This window comes from Cannabis sativa, chromosome 6 (assembly GCF_029168945.1).
Source record: "Cannabis sativa cultivar Pink pepper isolate KNU-18-1 chromosome 6, ASM2916894v1, whole genome shotgun sequence".
Lineage (NCBI taxonomy): Eukaryota > Viridiplantae > Streptophyta > Magnoliopsida > Rosales > Cannabaceae > Cannabis > Cannabis sativa.
In genome coordinates this window covers 43,174,113-43,195,111 of record NC_083606.1, presented here as the reverse complement: position 1 = coordinate 43,195,111, position 20,999 = coordinate 43,174,113, and the positions used below count along the sequence as shown (strand labels likewise).

Sequence of the window (20,999 nt, the reverse complement as noted above, 5' to 3'; positions counted from 1 at the left end):
CCCACTGGTACTACCCCCAGCTCTTCGATTTCGCTGTCTGAGGCTAACTTAGCCAGACAGTCCGCGTGAGCGTTCTTTTCTCGGGGGATTCTTTCTATTTTATAGTCCGTGAATTCGTGGAGTAGTTCTCGGACTATTGTTACGTACGTGGCCATCCTTTCGCCGCGAGTTTGGTATTCTCCGGAAACTTGGTTTACGACCAGCTGAGAATCACTGTAGACCTCCACCCTTTTGGCTCCTACAGCTTTAGCCAATTTTAGCCCTGCTATCAGGGCCTCATATTCGGCTTCATTATTCGAAGCTGTGAAGTTGAATCGGAGTGCTGCCTGGAGCCGCAATCCAGTAGGTGATATCATAGCCACTCCGGCTCCTGAACCGTTCTCATTAGAAGCTCCGTCCACAAATACTCTCCAAGTGGGGATTGGTGGCTCTGGTGTATTGGCTGTCGCCTCGGCTTCATTACATTCGGTGATGAAGTCCGCCAAGGCTTGGCCTTTTATGGAGATCCGGGGCACATAATGTAAGTCGAACTGACTCAGCTCCATCGCCCACTTGAGGAGCCTTCCGGATGCCTCAGGCTTCTGGAGAACTTGCCGGAGTGGATGATTGGTCAAGATTCTGATCGGATGGGCTTGGAAGTATGGTCTCAACTTCCTCGATGCCATCAGGAGGCAGAATACTAATTTTTCAATAACCGGGTACCTTGTCTCGGCCCCTACCATGCGCTTACTAACATAGTACACGGGGTGCTGAATTTTTTCTTCCTCTCGGACCAGTGCAGCACTGACCGCATGCTCGGAGACGGCCAAGTAAAGGAACAAGTCTTCTCCAAGGACGGGTTTTGATAGGATAGGAGGTTTGGCCATGTGGTCTTTTAACCTTTTGAATGCCTCCTCGCATTCGTCTGTCCATTCGAACTTTTGGCATTTCTTCAGTATGTTGAAGAAGGGTATGCACTTGTCCGTGGATCGTGAGATAAAGCGGCTCAGTGCGGCTACCTTTCCGGTCAAACTCTGCACGTCCTTATGTTTCTTGGGGGATGGCATATCCAGGAGAGCTTGGATTTTCTCCGGGTTCGCCTCGATCCTCTTTGGCTGACTATGAAGCCCAGGAATTTTCCCGACTTGACCCCGAAGGTGCATTTTTTCGGATTGAGCTTCATGCCGTATCTCCGGACGACTTCGAAACATTCCTCTAAGTCGCTTGCATGGCTGTTGCATGCTTTGGATTTGACGAGCATGTCGTCTACATATACCTCCATGTTTCCTCCTAGGAGGCTTTTAAACATCCGGTTAACCATTCTTTGATAGGTTGCTCCGGCGTTTTTCAGTCCGAAAGGCATGACTAGGTAACAGTATACCCCCTTATCGGTCCTGAAGCTAGTGCACTCCTGGTCTGCCGTATGCATTTTTATTTGGTTGTACCCAGCATAGGCGTCCATGAAAGATAACAGCTTAAATCCAGACGTGGCGTCTACCATCTGGTCGATCCTGGGCAGCGGAAAGCAGTCCTTTGGGCAGGCTTTGTTTAGGTCTGTCAAATCTATACAAACCCGCCAAGTCCCGTTCGGCTTGGGCACCAGGACCGGATTGGCCAGCCACTCCGGATAGTATACGTCGCGGATCATGCCATTGGACAAAAGTTTGTCCACCTCTTTCTCTAAGGCCTCGGCTTTCACCGAGTCGAGCGGGCGTCTCTTTTGCTGTACAGGGGGCATGTCCGGGTTGACATTGAGTACATGGGTGATGACATGAGGGCTGATGCCGGTCATGTCTTCTTGGCGCCATGCGAAAATGTCGATGGCGCCCTTCAGTGTTTTTATTATTTTATCTTTTTCCTCCGGATCCAGGCTCCTCCCTATCCGGAGTACTTTGGTGGAGTCGTCGTCGCACACTGGTATTTCTTCGACGTCCTCCATTGGTTCCACGACCCTTTCGGACCCTATGCGAGGATCCAACTCGTCCTCTTCAGCCTTCTCTATCTCAGGGGGCCCCCGGACCATGAGTACTGGCAAGTGGGTGGCAACATTGTAACATTGCCTGGCCTCTCCTTGATTTCCCCTCACCGTTCCGACTCCGGCCTCCTGGGTAGGGAATTTTAGGCATAGATGTCGGATTGAAGTAATTGCACCAAAGTCGACGAGGGCCGGTCGGCCTAAGATTGCGTTGTAGGCTGTTGGACAGTCTACCACCACGAAGGTGCAATACTTGAATGTGCTTTGGGGGGTATCGGGGCACAGGGTAACCGGGAGTCTGACTTTTCCCATCGGGATTAGCGTCGTCCCGTTAAACCCTGTGAGCTGCGATCCACTAGGCGAGAGGTCCCGGTCGGTCAACCCTATCGCAGTGAAGGCTTCTTTGAAGAGCAAGTTCACGGAACTCCCATTGTCAATCAGGACCCTAGCCACCACCTTATTTGCGATGGGGGCCTCTATGACCAGCGGGTCGTGGTGAGGAAAACGCACCGTCTTGGCGTCTTCTTCCGTGAACGTTATGGGTTGGTCCATTAGCCGAGGCCTTTGAGCCGGGAGTTGAGTGACCTCCCACACCTCACTGTGTCTTGCGGCCTCGGCATATCTTTTTCGCTCCTTGCGAGTGTTTCCTCCGATATGGGGACCTCCGGAGATCATGGCTACCCGTCCATTAGGCCGGGGCGGTAGTCCGGGTATATGCTGGGTGTCACCTGCGGGAGCAGCTGGAGGCAATACTCCTGCTGTACCCCCTGGTGTTCCCGGAGGCATACCCCCTGCCACCTGCCCTGGATTAAGGTGGGGCAACCTATTTTTGATCCACTCATAGAGGTGGCCCAAACGGATCAAATTCTCAATCTCGTCTTTGAGATTTTTACACTCATTGGTGCTATGACCAATGTCGTTGTGGTACTCGCACCTTTTACTCGGATCTCTCCGGGAGCTGTCTTTGTATAATGGCTGCGGTCTCCGGTAGTGCGTATTCTGCCTTGTGGCAAAATATACACGTTCCTGAGAGTCCGTGAGCTCTGTGTACTGGGTGTATTGGGGTGTGTACCTCTTCTTTTGGCGCTTCTCTCCCGTTCGGGTGCTGCCTTTGGAGGACCTTTTGCTCCTCGACCCCTGGGTAGGGCCTGTTAAGCTAGCAGTCGGGGCAGCTTGTGAAGGAGCCCGTCCATTCACCCCGGACGGGTTGCCGTAATGGGAAGATGCTGGGGCCAAAGCCTGCCCCTGGCTGTATCCGGGAGTAGCAGAGAACTGTATGCCACTTGCCGGAGGAGTCGCGGTCGGGACAGTACCCGAGGGCGGCACTCCTGGCATGTACCCCGCTATCCCGGTGGGATAATAGCCTCCGTAAGCCACGATCTGGGCTTCTTCGAGGTTAATATATTTTTGGACTCGCTTCTGGAAGTCCTGAAGGCTAGCAGCGCCTTCTTGCTGTAATTCGTTCCAGAAGGGAGTCCCAGTGCGGATTCCTGCTTGGAGAAGCGCAAGCTGTTGTCCGTCGTCGACCTTCTTGGTCTTCGAGGCTTCCTCTCGGAACCTCTTGATGTAATTCTTCAAGGTCTCGGTGGGCAGTTGCTTGATGTTGGTCAAGGCACTAACCTCCAAGTTAACCTTCCTGGCAGCGACAAATTGTCTCCGGAAGTTGGTTTGGAGTTTGTTCCAACAACCCACCGATCCTGGTTCCAATTTCTTGAACCATTCCTCTGCCGATCCGCTCAGAGTGAGGGGGAAGCATAAGCATTTGGCGTCATTGCTGACCCGCATGACTGTCATGACCCGGTTGAATCGTGACAAGTGATCACTGGGGTCGGAGTTCCCAGTATATGCTGCCATTTCGGGCATCTTGAAGTTTTTAGGGAGCTCCGCCTCCAGGATATGTTTGGCACAAGGCTCCCGATCCTCACTGTCCGAGTCGGAGTCGTCTCCCTTCTGCCTCCGGGAGACTCGAGCAATATCTTTTCGAAGTATGGCAAGTTCTGCCATGATCCCTTCGTTTACAGTACCCGAAGAGACTACGGGCCTGTATCTTTTTTGGTCAAGGTGATCCCGGAGGTCACCTTGATTCCCATTGATTTGATTTCTCAGATCAATGGGTGGACATCTCTGTCCTCTTCTCCCTCTACCCCCTGGTTCCTGGTGCACGGAAACGCTTTTCCGGTCCCCTCGATCCTGAGGGCCAAGACTCCCTCTTTGGGGCTTGCCCCTCTGCGGACCTTTCCCTTTAGGGAAATCCGAGCGGACCCTTCGCGGATCCTGCACCTTTTTCTTTCGACCAGGGGCAGAAGTAGGGTTTTTTGCTTGGTTTTCCTCAGCAGGGTGCCTTATAGGGCTAGGTTCCCTAGGCCTTTGCTGCTGGGAATTAGGCGAAGACGTTGCTGGCTCCCCGTCGAGCCCAGCGGCCATCGCCTTGGGATGTACGTGAATACCAGCTGCCTCCATGGCTTTCTGCATGGCTAGCATCACTTCCTGCATTTTTTGATTTTGCGCTTTCTGAGCTTCGATCTCAGCTTCATGATCGATAGCTTTTTGTCTAAGGAGCACCAGCTCCGAGTAGCTTCCTCCGTCATAGGCATACTCGTCGAGGTGTTCCTCGTAGTTTTCATCGGGAACTATTTCTTCTTCTTCTTCCTCGGACTCCTCCGCTGCCCTTGAGGCTACATCTTCCTCATTGGGGTCTTGAGCGTCTTCTAGAGGGCGAGGACGACGTGTAGCTCTTGTCTCCACCATTGTTGTGAAGTTAAATGCTTGTCGCGAAGCGGCTTTCCTCAGCTCTCAATGAAAGCACCAAAATGTTGACCGAGGTTTTCGACAACTATTAAAATATAATTATAATAAGGAGCTGTAAGAAAGTGAGATGAAGATTTTTTACGTGGTTGGGGCGTTAATGAGCCTTAGTCCACGAGCCACTGTCATTCATGGATGTATTTAATACAGATTCTACACTTGAGAGAATGTTTTTCTCTTAAATACAGAGAATGTTCTTGGTGAGTATTTTCTCTTCTTGCTCTTTTGCAAACCAAGATTCTCGACCCCATTAAATGAGCTTTGAGGGGGTATTTATAGTGTTTTGGTGGGGTAATCCCTAGAATTATCCTTACACATGTGTCTGTAAGTATCCATAAAGTTGGGCATTTCCGATGAATATACCATGGGTGATGCATGGTCAAATCCCTAGGTGCTGTAGGGTTTTTATGGAGAATGTCCTTTTTGCCTTGTGATTGACGTGACTCTTCGCAGGGTAGCCGTCGCTAGACTTAAATGATCATTACTGTAGCGCTGCTGTTTGGGGGTTGTGCCGTCAGACTTTATTGCGTGTTACAGTCCCAACACGCTTCCTCCCATGCAGCATTAAATGCGACTTGATTGCTCGGGAGAGACCTGACATATCCCGGAGGGCCTTCATGCTATACTAGCTTCCTGGAGTACCTTGTACTCCGGGTGTCTCCTCCGGGACCCATGCCAACAGCGCTTCCTGGTGGCACAAAAAGACTTAGCAAATCTTTCCAAGTTATCTGACCCACGTGTCCCTTCTCGACTGGTCCACGTATTTTGGGCGAATTCTGGGGCAACAGTAAGGTTTCTCATACTTTATATGTGTTTATTTCATAATCATTTTAGAAGTTCATATCTAGGGTGTTAATCAACAAACTTGTGAGTAGATCTACGATCCTGGTAAAATAATTTCCAACAACTAGCCTCAGAGCCATGGTAATTGATTTTCTTGCAAGAAATTTGGACTTAAAATGATTTGTTTGTGTTTTGGATGGTATCATATTTTTTTGTGTGTTGTATGATGATTGATTGATGTTTGTGAATTTTCGTGAAAAATAATTGAATATCTCTTTCTGGAATTATTTTTATTGGATATTATGGAAAAAATTAAGCAATTCAATTCTTAATAGAACCCAATTTCGATTTAATTTGAATTAGTTATGATTTTTTGAAGTTTCGAAAAATATCAGGGTGGTGCAACTACCCACGCGCACGCATGAGGGGCATCCCTCGGACAGCACGTGCACAGGCAAAATTTTGTCTGAAATCAAGCCTCGCGCGCGTGGAGAGGCTGCATGCAGCCTCCTGCGCTGAGGTTTCTGGGTCAAGCACCCTGTCTTGCGCGTGCGGACAGTATGCACAGCATACTGTCCGTACAGCTCGCAATTTTTTCGTTTTTCTTCGATTTTTCATGCTATTTCATGGAATTAACTTCCGATTTTTTGTGTAGTTTTTTATTTTGATTTTTATTTTGCAATTTTCAAATCTAATATCAGAAATAAATTAATTTGAATTTTTTAAATTTAATTTTAGATATTAGTGTAATTTGAATTTGAAAACAAGTAAAAATCTATCTTTTTGCTTGATTTTATATCTTATTTTTAAATTTGATTATTTTATCTTATCTTTTAAATTTAAAGGTCAGATATTAAATATTTTTTAAATTAATTTTTTTTTTAAATTATTTGACCTTATTTAAATTTAAAATAAGATTACTATAATCATGTAATTTTAAATAGAAGTAAGATCTTTTGCTAATTTTTTAAATTTTGTTATTTTATTTAAATTAAATTATAAAATCTGAAAAATATTTATTTTTTTATTTTATATTTAATTTATAAAATAATTTTAAAAATTTAAAAGGTAGTTAGCAATTATTTTTGAAGTGATATTTAGGTTAGTTGAAACCTAATTTTTCAAAAATTGTAGGTTTAATTTTAAGTTTTTTTTTTATTATTTTATTTTTAAAAAAACCGAAATAATTTTTTTATTTAAATATTTTCAAAAATAATTATTTAAATTAAATAATTCCTACATCCAACTATCCAATTCATCTTGTTGCAGGAGTACGTGTTTTAGCTTGTTTGTAATTTTTATAAAACCTACTATTGCTTGATCTAAATTGCCATGGTTAACTGATTTTAACCCATGGTTCAATTGACGATAGGTCAAGTAAATAATTTGTAACATGTAAATTTTACAATTTTCTTTCATCTGTGTATGACCTAGAAACATGATAGGATCCATCCAAATTGTGTGCATGTGTGAGCCTATATGTTTAATTTTGTTATAGATGCATATAGGTTGTTGTTGCTAAATAAAATATCATAGTTTTTGATAGATTTTATTTAGGCCCATTTAGTTTTGGGCCTATTCAATTAATAACAGTTGTTCATTTTAAGGTTAAATTCCTCTCTTTTGGGCCTTGTGTGAGAGTTGGGAGCCATAGTAGTGGGTACGACATACTAAACCCAGCCCCCCTCACATGAACTACCCCAACTGTGAAGGCCCATTTGCCTGATTTGAATAAATGTACTAGGTTAATTAAATTAGTTTAACCTAATACAATTGATTAGCAACATAATTAATTTCATTTATTTTGAAATTAATTTAAGAAAACCATAGTTTAAAGAATTTTATTCTAAGCTAAACTATATGTATTTTCTTGTATTTAATTAAATATAGAATTATAACCAATTAGATTCTTTCTGAAGCTTAATTTAATTTTTTCATTAAATATTCCTATTTAGTTATCTCTAACTAATCAACTTAAATCTGAATATCTTTTGAATTTCAAATTTCAAAATTAAGTTGAGGAATTTTAGGAATTTGTTATTAAGATTCTTTAGATATTTTTTAAGTTGATATTTTTTCAAATATTAACTTAAAATAGAATGTTTTCAAATTAAGTGGTTACAACTTAATTTTATATTTAATTAAATCTAATTTGAAAGATATTTAAGTTGATTTTTTAGATTCTTCTAAACAACTTAAATAAGATATTTTCAAATTTGTTCTATTATTTTCGAATTTAAATAATAATTGAAATTTAATTCAAGTTGATTTTTTATTTAAACCAACTTTAATTTGTAATTTTTCATTATTAAAATATGGAACAGATGATTAAATAAAATACATATATTTTTTTTTTAGATAATGAGCTTTAATCAAAAGATATTCGATCTCCATTGTTGGTCTTACAATAGTTAAATTTTTTCAATACAACCTCGAGACGCTAGACTTCGTCCCTCTTATGGATGGTTATTCGTTGAAAACTTTTAACACCGTAAGATCTCATTTGATAAGTGTTTTGTGAGTTTTCCGTCTCTATTAGACTCTCCGCTACGGTGACTACTTAGAGATAAACTCATAAAACATGAAACAATGGTGGAAGCTCATAAATTGAGAATAACCTTGACTCTCGCCTACCGGGACAACGTTGGATTCTCATTTTGATCGAATAAAAGGTTGCTAAAATGGTTTTATTTTAGATGAGCTGACTACTCTATTCAACTAATGTTGTCTTTGACTCTCGCCTACCGGGACACTGTATCTCATTATGTTGGAAACCTTGGAAAATAAACTATGTTAGATTTAGTATTTTTATAACAGATGTGATTATTTGTTGTTTTTTTGAACTTGTGTATGAATTTGAACCAAAACTTTACTTCTGTTTTATTTATGTATTGTAGTGCCAATAACCCTCATCCCATTCCACTCCTAGTTAATATCTTAGCAAATGAACTTGAAGTTATAAACTCCTTGTCAGAGTAATACTTCACATATGCTCATGATGAAAATAAAATTCCAGAAAGCAGGTAAGCTGGGAATTGTTCACTCTGAAGAGCAAATAGTTCATAACTCCATAAATCCTACTATTTCAAGCTTAGTTGAGAAGATAAGAGAAAGTGATTCCACTTCCTCAAGTTATACTTCACAACAAAATGAACCAGCAAGAACAACGATTCACAAACAAATACGTAGTGATGCTTTAGTCTTCGAATCATGTGTTTTAGAGAATGATAAATCCATTTGGATTCTTGATTCTGTGTCTACAAACCATGTAAGTTGTTCATTGCAATTGCTTGAGAAATGGAATTATTTGAAATTCGGAGAGTTGAAACTTAAGGTTGGTAATGGCGAAATGGTTTCGGTTAGAGCTAGAGGAAAAGCCAAACTCAAGTTTCAAAATAGAATTTTGGAATTAGACAATGTCTTATACATTCCAAATTTCAGTAGAAACTTGATTTCTGTTTCATGCTTACAATTGCAACAATACAAATTAGATTTTTTGAGTTCTGGTTCTACCATTTCTCGAAATGACATTCATATTTGTGTTGCATCCATGGAACATGGGCTTTATGTTCTTAGACCAGAAACACCATTTGCCCTACATAACGAACTTTTTAAAGTAGCTAAACCTAAAAACCACAAAAAGCAAAAGATCGATGATGATAATGAAACATATCTATGGCATTTACGTTTGGGTCACATAGGCTATGACAGACTAAATAGGCTAACCAAAGACGGTCCATTGAAAAATGTCGTCTTAGGTGAATTACCTGTTTGCGAGTCTTGCCTAGAAGGAAAGATGACCAAACGTTCTTTCTCTGCAAAGGGAGAGCGTGCCAAACAACCCCTAGGGTTAGTGCATCTAGATGTTTGCGGACCTTTGAATGTAAAAGCCCGAGGTGGTTATAAGTACTTTGTCACTTTCATTGACGATTACTCTAGATATGGACATATTTACCTTATGCATAAGAAATCTGAAACATTTGAAAAGTTTCAAGAATTTCAAGCTTTGGCTCAAAACCAATTAGGTAAAACATTAAAGATCTTGCGAACTGATAGCGGTGGAGAATATATGGATATCAAGTTCAAAGATCATTTAATTGAACTTGGAATTGAATCCCAATTAACCACCCCTAGCACTCCACAGCAAAATGGAGTTGCAGAAAGACGTAATCGCACGCTTTTGGAAATGGTTAGGTCCATGCTTAGTTACTCAAATCTACCTACGTCCTTCTGGGGATATTCAATTCAGATGGCAACCGACATTTTAAATGTTGTTCCATCTAAATCAATCCCTAAGACACCTTTAGAACTATGGAATGGTCGTACACCTACTTTATGCCATTACATAATCTGGGGGTGCCCTGCTCATGTCTTAAGAAAGAAAGACGGCAAACTTGAATCACGAACTGAAGTTTGCATGTTTGTTGGAAATTCTAAAGAGACTAGGGGTGGACTATTTTATAGTCGCAAGGATGATAAAGTGTTTGTTTCCACAAATGCCACTTTCCTTGAAGATGACTATATTAAGAATTTCAAACCACAAAGTAAAGTAGTGTTGGAGGAAATGCTTTCAGTTATAAGTCCTTCCAATGTTCCGTCCCTTCCACTCAAGAAAAGGATAATCCCACTCCCTCGTCGTTGTGGGACGGTTTCAACAAAACCAGCTCGTTATGGCTTGGATGGTGAAATCAATATGGTCGTTGGTGACGGTATTGATGACGACCCATTAACCTATAAATAGGCAATGGCTAGTTCGCAACGGAAATGATGGTCAGCTGGCATGGATTCAGAAATGGATTCCATGAAAAAGAACAAAGTCTGGGAATATGTAGACGCACCTGATGACTATCATCAAATCGGATGTAAGTGGGTTTACAAGAAGAAAAGAGGAGCTGGAGGCGAAGTCGAAACTTTTAATGCTAGACTTGTAGCCAAGGGTTATACCCAAGGAGAAGGTGTGGACTATGAGAAAACTTTTAGTCCTGGTGCCATACTCAAATCCATCTGAATTCTTCTCTCCATAGCTGCTGCTTTTGATTATGAAATCTGGCAAATGGATGTCAAGATTGCCTTCCTTAATGGGATACTTGAAGAAACCATCTATATGGAGCAACCAGAAGGCTATGTTCTTCCAGGGCAGGAAAAGAAAGTTTGCAAATTAAATAAGTCTATCTATGGACTAAAGCAAGCTTCTCGCTCATGGAACAAAAGGTTTGATCAAGACCTACGGCTTTCTTCAGAATGAAGATGAACCTTGTGTTTACCAACTCAAGGAAGACCAAGTAGTAGTATTCCTGGTCCTTTATGTTGTCGATATTTTGATTATTGGAAACAATGTCAAGAAAATGACTGACATCAAGGAATGGCTTAACACTCAATTCGATATGAAAGATTTGGGTGAAGCAGCCTATGTTCTTGGTATTCAGATTATCAGAAACCGGAAGAACAGATCTCTTGCTCTCTCTCAAACAACCTACATTGACAAAGTTTTAGAGAGATTCTCCATGAACAACACCAATGGGGCACTCATGCCTTCTAGATATGGTATCCGTCTATCTAAGGAACAGTCTCCTACTGATCCTCAAGAGATAGAGGACATGGCGAAAATTCCTTATGCTTCTGCAGTTGGAAGTCTAATGTATGCAATGTTATGCACTAGACCTGACATCTACTATGCAGTTGAAATCGTGAGCAGGTATCAGTCAAATCCAGGACAACAACATTGGAATGCAGTTAAGTATATTTTGAAATACTTAAAGAGTACAAGGAATCTTGTGTTAGTCTACAAGGGTGGTGCTTTAAATCCCATAGGCTATACTGATTCAGATTTCCAGGCATGTCTTGAAGACAGGAAATCTACATCTGGGATGGTGTTTACTCTTGGGGGTGGAGCAGTGGTTTGGAGAAGTACAAAACAAACCGCGATATGGGACTCGACGATGGAAGCAGAATACATAGCTGCAGCAGAAGTGTAATAACCAAAATATTTAATTATTAATAGCTCGATGTGGAAATAGAGAATTTATAGAATAAATTATTATTATTATTGTTATTTTTCAACTTGGTAGAAAGTGGATTATTATTATTATGAATTATTAGAATGGGGTTATAGTTAGACTTTCATTAATTATTATGGGTTTGGAACTTATGTTCCTTACAGATTAGATTAAATTAGGAAATGGAGAAGTGGTTTAAATTTTTATCTATTGATCATCATTTAGTTAGTATGTAAAAATTATTGATGGTATAATAATAATAGTATTAAGTTAATGAGAAAAGTAGTAGTAGCATACACTTTTGGGACGTATGGCTTTTCATGTAGTATATATATATATATATGTATAAGAACTATATATTTAATAATAGTATATATTAATAAATTGATAAAGAGAGAAGCTAGGGGAGTATTAATAATAGAGATAGTAATAGTAACAATAGTAGAAATTAAAGAGGAAATATGGTTACTTAAGTGGCACCATTTTAGGAAAAGGTGGCAAGCAATCAAGGTTACATTTAATATGCATGCATAGAATAGGCTCACTTATGAGATTTTCTTGCTTTGTTGACCGAGTATTAGGGGAAGGTCATGGCTTTTAGTTGATTATTTGAATATTTTAATGTTAACTAGGGCTATAGTGGAGAGTCATGTACGTTGGTATAGGCCTATAAATAGAACCTTGATTATTCATTCATCTCATCACTCACAAGACCTAAACCCACAAAAAATCTCTCTCTCTCTTCGTACTAAACTACTATCATCTCTCAACCCCTCATACACCCATTATCCATAACCATAGTCACATCAGTCTCTCATCTTGTCAACATCCAAGTCAAATTCACTTATAAACAACAAAACTTCAAGTTATTTTTTCACCACCATACACTACTATTAAAATCTCTTGATCGTTCTTTTTATTATTTATGTCATCCCTTAATTAAAACCATCATTATACATACCATCATCATATATATATATATATATATCGGCATTACCATAAACCACCTTCATCCTCTTATATGTTATATATATCATATTAGCATTATTACTATTTGGTGTATTTACAAAGGGCTTTGAAAGTTAAGGTACATCATTCTATAATTTTTAGTGTGTAGATTCAATATTAAAGTTTTTTATATATATTGTATATATGTAATATATATACACATACCATTATGATAAATCCTAATTAATAAGTATAAATTTTAGGTTTTTCGTAAGATAATTATTTCTCAAGGATCACACTCTTTGCAATCAAGGCTAGATTCTCCACATTCGAGGTAAGAAAATTAAGTAGAAAAACATAAGTTTTCTGTATGTAATAACATTCATAGGAAGAGTGGGAATAGTAAAAGAGAAGTTAACTAAGGTCTTCTGCCTAACTCTTTATTGTTTGTTATTTAATGTACTGTATAATATATATTCAAATAATATGTTTATAAGATTCATGTTATTTATGTATGTTTAAAGTATTAGAGCATGGCCATTTCTAACGGTATATATTTAAATAATATGTTTATAAGATTCATGTTATTTAAGTATGTATGTAAATAGTGTGTTTATAAGATTCACATTATTTAGTTATGATTGTTTTGTTATTTAAATAATGTGTAGTAGTCTGACATTATTTAAATTAGGCAGATTATAGTTTATATGACATGGTTTGACCGAGAAGATAATGGTTAAATACTTGATTGTTGGGTCTATATGGTAGATAGGGGGCTATTTAGTAGTGGGTACGATTTTACTGAACCCAGCCCTCCGCCGTTTAGTCCAATAGCTCGTGTTTATTTGTCAAAGTCGGACTCGAGCGTAATCATTTTATGTGATTTAGCATAGAACCTAGTTATTAGCTACTAGTGATACGATTAAGTTTATGTTTTGCTAGTTGTCTAAATATGTGCATGTGCATTTTCATTAAGTTTTATTTTTATTTATGTGACTACCTGACACACATTTTCTTACTGAGTTTAGTAGCTCACCCTTATCAAATTACCATGTGCAGACCAAGGAAACGGAAAGTCTAGAATGCCGGTGGTGAGTGGAATTTTAGACGCTTGTGTGTGTGAACTCGTTGAGGGCCATATAACTGCGGGCGTTATAAGGCGCTTTGTTTATTTATATATGCTATTAAATTTATGTCGCAATTATTTTAGTTATTATTTATTATGTCTTTTGTACAAAAACTGGCCAGTTGCGAATATTTTCAAGTATTAAATCATAATGCGACATTATGACTTTCCGCGTTTAACGCTTGTTAATAAAATTAATATTTTTATAAAAGTATGAGCGTTACAGTTTTGTATCAGAGCCACAGTTATATCGGTCCCGAACGTTCTCACGAGTTACACCCATTGGCTCAAAAGGTTTCGCTCGCTACCATGTAAGTCTCATATTATATGTTTGTATTTTTATTTGTACTTGTACAATTTCAAAATTTGCATTTACTACAGAAACCTTAGTACCAATATCCAAGTTTAGGTACTACCCATATGAAATCAAATAATTTTTTTTTTATTTTTTTTAATATATATGTATAGATACATTTCTAGATATTTTTTTTTAAAAAAAAAAATCATAACTAGAAAGCCTAGAATTTTTTTTGAAGTAACAATATTAAAAGAAAAAGTTTTTTTTTATTATTTTATTTTATGTATTTATTTAGTGTTATGTAGTTATTTAGTTATTTTATCTTGTTAAAAATAGAAATTTTTTCCGTGAACTATCATGCTATGTTAATAGAGAGATTTTTTTTTTTTTTTTTTGTAGAAAAATAATTAGTTGATTTTATCTACCAGGAATATTATAAAATATTCAAATAGTTAGGTTGGTTTTTTTAGAATAAATTTATTTTAGAAGAATTAGAACTAAATATTAAGAGGCAGTGTTGCTTAGATGATCAAGTTGGCTCAATAGAAATTATCAAGAAGGAGGAGCTTTAACAACTTCAAGAAGTTTAAGAAGGGACGAACTACGATTCTAAGCTAGTCATGATGGAGGACAAGGCTAACGAGTTGTACTGTTATGGAAGAGGCACCTGCGTAAGTACATAACAATGAATAAGTTGAGTTAAGTTTACGCTCGTTTTTGCGAGTACTTGGCCAAGGATTGTAGCACCCATATTGGGATATAGGAAACTCAATAATAGACAGCTAACGAATGACTAGATAGAGCTAGAAATGAAGGATCATGATGCTGCACTCGATATGGATTGGCTATCCATTCATCAATTGCTAAAAGTATTTGGCTGCTTTTGGCAACAAAGGCTAGAGACCAATTTACTTTTACAAGAGTTAAGATAGCCTTATGAACTTGTTTAATCTCATTTTAAAGAATAGTCGGCTAAGGAAGGTATGATGTTAAGCATTGTTAGTTAATGTAGTGCACCAAGCACTGGAGACACAATTAACAATGAAAAATATGCACATAGTCTGTGATTTCCAAAAGGTCTTTCTAAAAGATCTACCGGGGATACCCTCAGATAGTGATGTGGAGTTCATCATCAAGTTAGCTCCAAGAGTGCTTCAATTTTGAAGGCTCCATACAAAATGGTCATTAACGAGTGATAGAAACTCAAAGTATAGCTACAAGAGCACCTAGACAAAAGAATCATAACATCAAGTTAGTCACCTTCATCAAGAGGAAGGACGGAAGTATAAAGATATGCACAGAATACTAAGCGCTCAATGAGGTGACCATAAAGAACAATTATTAGTTGCAAGGCTCTATTGTGATCTTTGAAAATAAATTTGAGATCTGGGTATAACAAGTTGATGGTCTAAAAGGAAAGGCATACCCAAGATGGAATGCAGACCATGATATGGACACTATGAATTTTTTTTGGTAATGTCTTTCGGACTAACTATTGTCCAGGGAACCTTCATGGATATGATGAATAAGGTGTTCAAGGAGTACCTAGATAAGTTTGTTATCGTGTTCATTAATGCCATTCTTATCTACTCTAAAAATGTGGAGAAACACGAGGAACACCTAAGGTCGACTCTAACCTGACTTAAGGAGAATCAAGTATACGCCAAATTCTAGAAATGTGAATTCTAGTTAGAGAAGGTGGCATTCCTACGCCACATAGTTTCCAAAGATGGAGTGAGGTGGATCCTACAAAGATCGAAGCGGTCAAGAGCTCGCCAATGCGTAAGACTACAAGTGAAGTAAGAAGCTTCTTGGGTCTAGCTGGTTACTACAGGCACTTTGTTGAAGGCTTTTCCAGGATCGCAACTCCTCTAACCAACTTGACTTGAAAGGCGCAAAAGTTTGTCTCGTCAGAAAAGTGTGAGGATAGCTTCCAAACACTTAAGGACAAACTAATAACAACCCCTGTATTATGTGTTCACAATAACAAGGATAAGTTTGTGGTGTACTACGATGTAACGAAATAAGGGTTGGGATGCGTGTTGATGAAAAATAACAAAGTAGTAGCATATGCCTCAAGACAACTTAAGGAGTATGAATAAAGGTACCCAGTACACAATGTTGAGTTGGCAGAAGTAGTTTTTGTGCTAAAAATATAATGATACTATCTCTACGAGGAGAAATATGAAATTTATACCGACCACAAGAGCTTGAACTACTTCTTTACGCAAAAGGAACTCAACATGAGGCAAAAGCGATGGCTAGAGCTTGTTAAGGATTATGATTGTGAAATCCACTACCAACTAGGTAAGGCCAACGTAGTAGCAGATGCGCTAAGTAGACGTAGTTATGCCAGCTTGGCAATACGGGCACAAATGGAAAAGCCACTACAACAAGAACTCCAAGGAAGTGGTATAGAGATCATTACACAAAAACTGGCTAACCTAACCATTATGTCGATGCTACTACAAGAACTTAAAGATGCACAAGTTATTGATGAGTTCTTACAGAAGAAAAGGGTAGGCTTTCTAGATAAAGAGGTGGAGAATTTCTCTATAGGTATAGACGACATGCTGAGGTATAAGGGAAGAGTGTGTGTAGCCAATGACATAGAGCTTAAAAGAAAGATTATGATGGAAGCACACACTACACCCTACTCAATGAATCTAGGGTCAACCAAAATGTACATGACTTAAAAGCCTTGTATTGGTGGCCAGGGATGAAGAAGGATGTAGCTGAATTTGTAGCTAGATGCCTCACATGTCAACAAGTTAAGGCTAAACATCAGAGACCAGCAGGGATGTTGCAACCCCTAGAAATCCCTGAATGGAAGTGGGAAGATATAGCCATGGATTTTGTGACAGGACTACCCCGAACAACCAAGCAACACGACTCACTTTGGGTAATTATAGACAGACTCACCAAGTCAGCACACTTTGTTCCAGTAAAGTCTACTTACAACGCAGAGCAGTATGCTGACCTGTACGTGCAAGAGATAATTGAGGCTACATGGAGTTCCAAAGACGATAGTCTCTGATAGAGGTTCAGTATTCACCTCGAAGTTTTGGGATAGTCTACATAAGGCAATGGGGACGTGATTGAAATTAAGTACAACATTTCATCCCCAAATAGATGGACAATCTGAACGCACCATCCAAATCCTCGAGGATATGCTTCGAGCGTGTGCACTAGACTTCACTGACTCGTAGAATAAGTATTTACCTCCAATAGTGTTCTCCTACGCTAATAGCTATCAAGCCACAATCGGAATGGCATCATATGAGATGTTGTATGGACGAAAATATAGGTCACCGCATTATTGGGATGAAGTTGGAGAAGGACAGTATTTAGGTCCATGAAGCAGCCAGAGTGACGTACTCGTGTATAAGAGCCATTCATTCAGTGGGTGTAAGGACCCAATGGAGGCTTGAAGCGGGGACGTTACAAATAGTAAGAGAAGCTCTAGAAGCAGTTGATACGGCAAAGGATGCTCACCACCCAAAGTAGATAGAGAAGTTATACAGATTTGAAAGATGGGAGGTTGAGTTTTCTGTAGGGGACGTAGTGTTCTTGAAGGTATCACCTATGAAGGGGATTATGCATTTCAGAAAAAAGGGGAAGTTAAGCCCAAGATTTATAGGTCCTTTGGAGATACTGGACAAAGTTGGTCAGGTAGCTTACCGTTTGGCCCTACCGCCAACATTAGCGGAAACGCATAATTTTTTCCACATTTCCATGTTAAGTAAGTATGTACCTGATCCGACACATGTGCTTAAGTACGAGAACTTGAACTTGCAGCAGGAGATGAGTTATATGGCACGCCCAGTGCGCGTGATAGAAAAGGGAATAAAAGTCTTACGGAATAAGACTATACCCTTAGTTAAAATCCTGTGGAGTGATAGTTCTGATAAAGAAGCGACATGGGAGTTGGAGACGGACATACAGAAACACTACCCTGAGTTATTCTCTGGTAGGTAAATTTCGAGGACGAAATTCCTTTAAGGAGGGTAGATTGTAATAACCAAAATATTTAATTATTAATAGCTCGATGTGGAAATAGAGAATTTATAGAATAAATTATTATTATTATTGTTATTTTTCAACTTGGTAGAAAGTGGTATTATTATTATTATGAATTATTAGAATGGGATTATAGTTAGACTTTCATTAATTATTATGGGTTTGGAACTTATGTTCCTTACAGATTAGATTAAATTAGGAAATGGAGAAGTGGTTTAAATTTTTATCTATTGATCATCATTTAGTTAGTATGTGAAAATTATGGATGGTATAATAATAATAGTATTAAGTTAATGAGAAAAGTAGTAGTAGCATACACTTTTGGGACGTATGGCTTTTCATGTAGTATATATATATATATATGTATAAGAACTATGTATTTAGTAATAGTATATATTAATAAATTGATAAAGAGAGAAGCTATGGGAGTATTAATAATAGAGATAGTAATAGTAACAATAGTAGAAATTAAAGATGAAATATGGTTACTTAAGTGGCACCATTTTAGGAAAAGGTGGCAAGCAATCAAGGTTACATTTAATATGCATGCATAGAATAGGCTCACTTATGAGATTTTCTTGCTTTGTTGACCGAGTATTAGGGGAAGGTCATGGCTTTTAGTTGATTATTTGAATATTTTAATGTTAACTAGGGCTATAGTGGAGAGTCATGTACGTTGGTATAGGCCTATAAATAGAACCTTGATTATTCATTCATCTCATCACTCACAAGACCTAAACCCACAAAAAATCTCTCTCTCTCTTCGTACTAAACTACTATCATCTCTCAACCCCTCATACACCCATTATCCATAACCATAGTCACATCAGTCTCTCATCTTGTCAACATCCAACTCAAATTCACTTATAAACAACAAAACTTCAAGTTATTTTTTCACCACCATACACTACTATTAAAATCTCTTGATCTTTCTTTTTATTATTTATGTCATCCGTTAATTAAAACCATCATTATACATACCATCATCATATATACATATCGACATCACCATAAACCACCTTCATCCTCTTATATGTTATATATATATATATATCACATTAGCATTATTACTATTTGGTGTATTTACAAAGGGCTTTGAAAGTTAAGGTACATCATTCTATAATTTTTAGTGTGTAGATTCAATATTAAAGTTTTTTATCTATATTGTATATATGTAATACATATACACATACCATTATGATAAATCCTAATTAATAAGTATAAAATTTAAGTTTTTCGTAAGATAATTATTTCTCAAGGATCACACTCTTTGCAATCAAGGCTAGATTCTCCACATTCGAGGTAAGAAAATTAAGTAGAAAAACATAAATTTTCTGTATGTAATAACATTCATAGGAAGAGTGAGAATAGTAAAAGAGAAGTTAACTAAGGTCTTCTGCCTAACTCTTTATTGTTTGTTATTTAATGTACTGTATAATATATATTCAAATAATATGTTTATAAGATTTATTTATGTATGTTTACAGTATTAGAGCATGGCCATTTCTAAAGGTATATATTTAAATAATATGTTTATAAGATTCATGTTATTTAAGTATGTATGTAAATAGTGTGTTTATAAGATTCACATTATTTAGTTATGATTGTTTTGTTATTTAAATAATGTGTAGTAGTCTGACATTATTTAAATTAGGCAGATTATAGTTTATATGACATGGTATGACCGAGAAGATAATGGTTAAATACTTGATTGTTGGGTCTATATGGTAGATAGGGGGCTATTTAATAGTGGGTACGATTTTACTGAACCCAGCCCTCCGCCATTTAGTCCAATAGCTCGGGTTTATTTGCCAAAGTCGGACTCGGGCGTAATCATTTTATGTGATTTAGCATAGAACCTAGTTATTAGCTACTAGTGATACGATTAAGTTTATGTTTTGCTAGTTCTCTAAATATGTGCATGTGCATTTTCATTAAGTTTTATTTTTATTTATGTGACTACCTGACACACATTTTCTTACTGAGTTTAGTAGCTCACCCTTATCAAATTACCATGTGCAGACCAAGGAAACTGAAAGTCTAGAATGCCAGTGGTGAGTGGAATTTTAGACGCTTGTGTGTGTGAACTCGTTGAGGGCCATATAACTGCGGGCGTTATAAGGCGCTTTGTTTATTTATATACGCTATTAAATTTATATCGCAATTATTTTAGTTATTATTTAATATGTCTTTTGTACGAAAACTGGCCAGTTGCGAATATTTTCAAGTATTAAATCATAATGTGACATTATGACTTTCCGCGTTTAACGCTTGTAAATAAAATTAATATTTTTATAAAAGTACGGGCGTTACAAGAAGCTGCTAAAGAGTTGTCTGGCTAAGAAACTTCTTCACCAGTATCGGTGTCGTGCCTGGAATGGAAAAGCCTCTGGTCCTACTTTGTGATAATAATGGAGCAATAGCCAATAGTAAGGAACCTCGAAGTCACAAGAGAAGCAAACACATAGAAAGGAAGTATCACATCATCAGAGAATATGTGGCTAGAGGGGATGTACTGGTTGAGAAAGTGGACACAGAAGACGACATACCTGATCCATTCAAAAAAAGACTTGGCCGTAACTGCATTTGAAAAGCACCGTCAGAATTTAGAATTAATTGATATGTACTGATTAGTTTTATATTAGTGCAAGTGCGAGTTTGTTGGGTTTTATGCCCTAAATAAAACTCCATTTCAATGTAATTCGTTTTATTTAACATCAATAAAGAAACAGAAGTATTTTTCATTCATTTGTGTATGTTTTGGTTCATCTTATCAGTTGCTTGTCTATTTGATTTATAAATTCATCTGAAACCCTTTTCACATACTTGATCCTGTTTATTGTGTTGTCAACACATTTGAAAGTAAACATGACTATGTGAATAAAGATTCCTAGATTTATCAGACACAGGGTTTTACTGATATGATAATCTACAACAGAGTTTACTTGCCTTTGGAGAAATGCTATGTTCTTTCCAGAGCATTGGTTAAAGTAAAGCTCAGGTTGGGTGCATGGAGTATGCATCGAAAGGGACCGATATTGAACTTTGACTTAGATTTATTAAACTTAC

General features: G+C 38.0%; 1 protein-coding gene across 1 annotated transcript; it reads left to right on the top strand.

The window, feature by feature from the left end:
* The first annotated feature begins 17,495 nt into the window (after positions 1 to 17,495).
* On the top strand, positions 17,496 to 17,888 carry LOC115720955 (uncharacterized). Its single transcript, XM_030650172.1, has one exon. It carries the CDS (start codon positions 17,496 to 17,498, stop codon positions 17,886 to 17,888), a length of 393 nt encoding a protein of 130 aa, XP_030506032.1.
* The last annotated feature ends 3,111 nt before the right edge of the window (positions 17,889 to 20,999 follow it).

Coding starts and splice junctions, on each gene's coding strand:
- LOC115720955 (XM_030650172.1), top strand. CDS start 17,496: ATGAAGGGGATTATGCATTTCAGAAAAAAGGGGAAGTTAAGCCCAAGA.